This window comes from Sphaerodactylus townsendi, linkage group LG01, assembly GCF_021028975.2.
Source record: "Sphaerodactylus townsendi isolate TG3544 linkage group LG01, MPM_Stown_v2.3, whole genome shotgun sequence".
In the NCBI taxonomy this organism is placed as follows: Eukaryota; Metazoa; Chordata; class Lepidosauria; order Squamata; family Sphaerodactylidae; genus Sphaerodactylus; species Sphaerodactylus townsendi.
In genome coordinates this window covers 4239270-4245269 of record NC_059425.1, presented here as the reverse complement: position 1 = coordinate 4245269, position 6000 = coordinate 4239270, and the positions used below count along the sequence as shown (strand labels likewise).

Genomic DNA, 6000 nt, shown 5'->3' with positions numbered 1-6000 from the left:
GTTTTATGACCACTTCCACACTGCAGACTTTACACTGGGGTAAAACTGGGTTGAAACCAGTTTAAAAGTGGTGTTGTCCATGCTGGCATCTTAATCTGGGTTAGCTCCCCTTAACCCAGGTTAAGGTGCTAAGGCAGACAGCACAACTTCTAAACCTGTTTCCAACCATTTTCAATCCACTTTAAAGTCTGCAGTGCGAAAGTGGCCAATGAATCCCCTGCTAAGAGGCTCCGAGAGACCCTATGAATCCCACCTTGAGTCCCTTAGATGGTATTGCAGTAGAGGGAGGTGGGGTGGGATGCTGTTCAGCTCACCTGTACTTTGCCAAAGGCTGTTTTGGTTGCTGGGGGGCTCCAGTGGGTGGGTGGCTGCTTCCAGGTAAACGCACCAGCTTTGCCGCACAAAATGCTGATATTCTCCTCCATTGTTGTACTAGTACAGTGATGGCGAACCTATGGCACGGGTGCCAGAGGTGGCACTCAGAGCCCTTTCTGTGGGCACACGTGCACAGAGTTCATCGTGGGGGGGCGGAAAATCACCCCACCACACACACATCTAGGCTAGTCTGGGCACGATCGTTTACCTGGGAGTAAGCTCGGTTGCTGGCAATGGGACTTGCTTCTGAGTAAACCCTCCTAGGGTCGTGATTCACCCATTCGAAGTGTTGCACAGTTGCTTCACCAAGTTTACTCCCGAGTAACGTGTGCCTCGGAGCCAACCATTTTTTCTAAACAAAAACCTCAGTATTCAGGTTAAATTGCCGTGTTGGCACTTTGTGATAAATAAGTGGGTTTGGGGTTGCAGTTTGGGCACTCGGTCTCGAAAAGGTTCGCCATCACTGTACTAGTATTTCCTTAATACTATTCCAGGCAATTCAGTGATGTGCCAGAGACATTTTGCAAAAAAACCAAAAAAAAAAAGGTTAATAAATGTGCTTGCTTTTCATATTTTGGTTTCTACAATATGGTTCTGGAGGGTGCCATTGGATTTTGCCATGTTCTGTTTTGTTCTACTCTTTCTGCAGAGTTCAGTGGTGTTCCAAAAGTATTTTTGGACTGAAAAAGGCAAAGAAATAAATGTGCCCTCCATGTTCTCAGTTCTACGATACAGTTCTGGAGAGTCTTTAATGCGTGCCACTGTTTTTTGTGGTCCTGTCATTTGTTTAATGCCCATATAGGGCAATTTTTGATGTTCCATGGGCATTTTGGTGTGGAATGGGTTAAGAACTGTGCAGCCCCTCCAAACTTGAATTCTAAAATACAGGTCTGGAGTACCTCTATTTTTGTGGCCCTATAATTTGTTTAGTGCCCATTCTGGGCCATTTTCTTGCTCCGAAGGCATTTTGGCCCGGAACGGGGTAAGAGAGGCAGGATGGCTCTGGCCCCTTCCACACACGCAAAATAATGCATTTTCAAAACCACTTTCGCAACTGTTTGCCAGTGGATTTTGCTATTCCGCACAGCTTCAAAGAGCACTAAGCAGTTTGAAAGTGCATTATTCTGCATGTGCGGAATGAGCCTCTGTGGGGTTTTTTTGTTCCATATTGTAGTTCTGAAGTACAACTAATGGATGCCACTGGGTTTTTTTGTGGTCCTGTAGTTCATTTTGTGGTTCTGTAGTTCCAAGCCTCTGTAGTCCAATGCCTCTGTTCCGGAGGCATTTTTGTCCTGGAAAGGGTTAATAAATGCACGTTCTCTCTGCGTTTTTTTGTTCTAGAATGTAGTTCTGGAGTGCGTCTAATTCATGCCCTTGTCCATGTTTTTTTGTGATCCTGTAATTCGTTTTGTGCCCAGCCGCCTCCACGATTCCCAGTCGGGCCAGGTGAAAGGTTTTCTCCTTCGAGATGGGGAGGGCCCCATTCACACCATTCTGACTGATGCCAAAGAAGCATCAATTCTCCTTTCACCTGTATTGTTTTCTTCTCTCTCTCCTTCCCCCTCCTTAAATAATGAAAATGCAGGCACCAGAGGTAATCCAGCAGAGAATCCACCTGTCCAGGTGAATGGGATCCTGGGGGGATCCGCCTCTTTCCCTCTCAAGTTACCTGCAACACAAACAGTGGCTAGAATTGAGTGGACTTTGCGAGCAGGTTCTGATCCAGAAGTGGTGATTGCTGAACTGAAGGATGGGAAACTGGAATTGCAGAATACCAGGGAGAGGTTCAGGCAGCGGCTGGAGATGGCGGATGGGACCACGCTAAGGATCAGAGCCCTGGAGAAGAAGGACAACAGTACGTTGGAGGTTCGAGTTGTGTTTACCTCTAGAGAGGTTCTCAGGCAGACCTTCCACCTCTCTATCTTTGGTAAGGGTCTTTACCTGTTTCCACTGGCGTAATGCCCATTGGGCAAGGTGGGCAGCTGCCCAGGGCATCACCTTGTGGGGGGCATCAAAATGTACGTTTTTGGGTATTTTTAGTGGTTTTCCATTTTTGGCCTGCAGGGGGCGCAGATTTTAGGCTAGCAGCACCAAAATTTCAGCGTATCATCAGGAGACTGTCCTTATGCTACCCCCCCCCCCCCAATGTTTGGTGAGGTTTGGTTCAAGGAGTCCAAAGTTATGGACTCCCAAAGGGGGTACCCCTATCCCCCATTGTTTCCAATGGGAGCTAATAGGAGATGGGGGCTACAGTTTTGAGGGTCCATAACTTTGGCCCCCCTGAACCAAAATGCACCAAACCTGGGGGCTATCATTAGGGCAGTCTCCTTATGGGACCCTGAAAGTTTTGAGACTGTGCCTTCAGAAATGTGCCCCCCTCAGCCTGCAACCCCCATTGACAGCAATGCAGAAAACTCAATGCAGAACAAAGATTCTTGGGCAAATTTCGGGATGTTCTTGCAGGGAGGGCATTCTTGGACATATCAGCACCAAAATTTCAGGGTATCATCTGGAGACTGTCATGATGGCACCCCCAAGGTTTGGTGCAGTTTGGTTCAGGGGGTCCAAAGTTATAGACCCTCGAAATGGTAGCCCCCATCTTCTTAGTAAAAAATGTGGGATGGGGTACCCCCTTTGAAGGTCCATAACTTTAGACCCCCTAAACCAAACTGCACCAAACTTGGGGGGTCCCATCAGGACAGTTTCCAGATGATACCCTGAAATTTTAGTGCTGATACATCCAAAAATGTGCCCCCTTCAGGAACATCCCAGAAATTTGCCCAAGAATCTTTGTTCTGCATTGAGTTTTCTGTATTGCTGTCAATGGGGGTTGCAGGCTGGGGGGGCACATTTCTGAATGCACAGTCTCAAAGCTTTCAGGGTCTCATCAGGAGACTGCCCTAATGATACCCCCCAGGTTTGGTGCAGTTTGGTTCAGGGGGGCCAAAGTTATGGACCCTCAAAACTGTAGCCCCCATCTATTAGCTCCCATTGCAAGCCTTTATTGGCATAGACAACAGTACAACAATAATAAAAACGGATTAAAAAGCATATACAATACAGGAAATAAATGTTAGGTCGAAAGAAATCTACTGGCGTTTAGTAATTTCCAGGAGAAAGTCTGCCACTATCATACAGAGAGAAGGATCAGGATTGTCCAACAAGTAGTGTAATCTAAATAAATCGGGGAGATTGGGTAAATGTAAAGGAGTAAGATTCACATACTTGGATCTGATTTCCTTGAATCTGAGACAGTGAAGTAATTGGTGGGCCAGAGATTCAACTGAGCCATCGTTACACGGGCACAATCTTTTAGCCTTTTCTTGCTTATTAAATCTGCCATGTAACAAGGCAGAAGGCATAACATTAAACCTGGCAAGCATTATGGCTCTCCTTTGAGCAGGGTTTATTAAGCAATACAGGTAGTGTGCCAAGTGGTTCGTTCAAATGGGAGAGAAAAATACAGGGGGGAGCATGTTTTCTTGGCTGCAGTGATTAGGGTAGAGAACTCTCTATCCAATAGTTGACCTTTTAATTTTCTATAAGCTTCTGAATAGGACAAAGGGCAAAGTGAATCCACTGACAGTCCAATAGAGGCCATTTTTTCTTCAATTATGGAAAACCAGGGGTTGGAATGGGTGTCAGAGAGCAGACAGTGGACCAGGGAATTACAGTCCGAGAGAAAATGAATTCGCAGCCAGAATCTAAAAGCCCTCAGCCAAGCGGCTGATTCCAAGGAGTTTTGACCTAACTCCAGACAAAGGGCTGCATAGGGCACGCAATTTGGGGATTAGCTCCCATTGGAAACAATGGGGGATGGGGCACCCCCTTTGGGAGTCCATAACTTTGGACTCCTCCTCACCAAACGTGGGGGGTAGCATAAGGACAGTCTCCTGATGATCTGCTGAAATTTTAGTGCTGATATGTCTAAAAATGCTCTCCCTGCATGCACCAATGTCCTGGTGCAAAAAAATTTTGGTTGTGGTGGAGTGGCTGCCCATGCGGGGGGGGGGGGGCATCCAACTCAGGTTTTGCCCAGGGCTACAGTTTGCCTTGCTACGCCCCTGCCTGTTTCTCCTGAGGCTGCACAGAAGTATCCCCAGAGTGGCCAATTCAGGGATGCTCCTTCATGAAGAACAAACGCCTCACTTCATTTCCTTTTTCGTTCCCTCTGAGCAGAGCCTGTCCCGGATCCAGAGATTCGCCCCCACCTGGTCTCCAGGACAGCAGAGGTGTGCAACGTGACCCTGCATTGCCTGGCATCTGAAAAGAGGGGAATTGAGGTCTCCTGGAAAAGGGGGAACTCTTCTGATCAGCCGGGTGTCCCGGAAGAAGGTTCAGACACGGATCTCCACGTCTCCTGGCGGCCCAACTCCCTGGACTCCACCTTCACCTGCCTGCTCAGCAACCCCGCTGACCAGAAGAGCGCCTCGTTGGACCTGGCCAGCATCTGCCGGAGTGAAGGTGAGGAATAAGTTGCTCCCAACCCTTCTCTGTTGGCTGCTTGGGGTGGCCTGAAAAACACTTCATTTGGGTTTGAAAACGGGCCCTAAAACAGCTAAACAAGGAGTTATAGTTTTGAAGAAATGAATTCCTTTTTTGGAACCTGGCTAAAGTTGTCATTTAATTCAAAACAGAAAAGCGTTCCCAGCTCTTCCTGAAGTTTGGGTCACGCTGCCTTGGGAGGGGTCAGAGCTGGGTGCAAGAGCCCCCCGCCCCCGTTCCACCAAGAGCTGCCCGTGGCTGAAGAAGACCAGGCCAGCTGGAAGGGCCATCGATGTCACCTAAGCCCAACAAATGAGACTGGTCATCGTGGTTTGCCCCTCCCCCATCTTTGGAGGCAGCTGTCCTCCACTGCAGGCAGGCAAATGAGGAGGGGGCTGCTTGCAGCAGATGCCCAGACCGGTTTGTTCCTCCTTGCAGATGACGGTCGTCCCGTATACGTGTGGATCCTTGGTCTTGTGCCGTTTCTTATCCTGGTTGCAGGTGTGGGGATTTGGCTGTGGAAGAAAAGGTCACGCCCAAAAGGTAGGGAGCTTCTCTTCATCCCCCATCAGCCTGGTTAAGGGGGGCATCTTTCCTGCTCTGGTTTATTCCCTCCAGACCACAGAATAACCTCCCTCCTGTTAAACTCTGCAGCTCTTCCCTTGACGAAGTCTGAGAAGAGAGTCCCTCCCGAGTATCCGGAGGTGCAAAAGAAGAGGAGCCCCCCAGAAGGTGATGATAATCAGGTGAGATTGTCCCAGGGTTTCTGCTTGCCTTTCTCTTACCTGGCTGAAGCACTTCACACATACAGGCTCCCTTTCCCACCTTTTGCCCCCTTCTCCGTCTTCTCCCGGGGTCTCCTGCCTCGCCTCTCTCAGTCCGCGGAGGCTCACCCTGTAGCCGCCGCAATCCTCTTGGGTCAGGCAGGGAACTGAGCTGGTCACTGGAATGGCTCTTCCCCTCCACGCACCTGGCGGGACAGACTCCGGGTTTTCCATCTCTCTCCATGCCCGGGCAGACGTTCCATAGTGAAGCCCGACTTCCTTGAATCAACTGGAACGTATTTTTAAGGCGTTATCAGGTGCGCCATCTGCCAACGCATCTGACACATGTCGTGACCTTCTCTGGCAGGATTAGACT

The 6000-nt window shown here is 49.0% G+C and overlaps 1 protein-coding gene across 1 annotated transcript in view; it reads left to right on the top strand.

Annotated features, from left to right (window-relative positions):
- Positions 1–6000, top strand: part of LOC125443653 (SLAM family member 9-like) — a 33006-nt gene that overhangs the window by 18825 nt on the left and 8181 nt on the right. Inside the window, exons 3-6 of the mRNA XM_048515942.1 lie at positions 1961–2302; positions 4555–4839; positions 5299–5403; positions 5515–5606. Of these exons, the coding sequence (XP_048371899.1) occupies positions 1961–2302; positions 4555–4839; positions 5299–5403; positions 5515–5606 (824 nt within the window). The remainder of the gene's footprint in view (positions 1–1960; positions 2303–4554; positions 4840–5298; positions 5404–5514; positions 5607–6000) is intronic.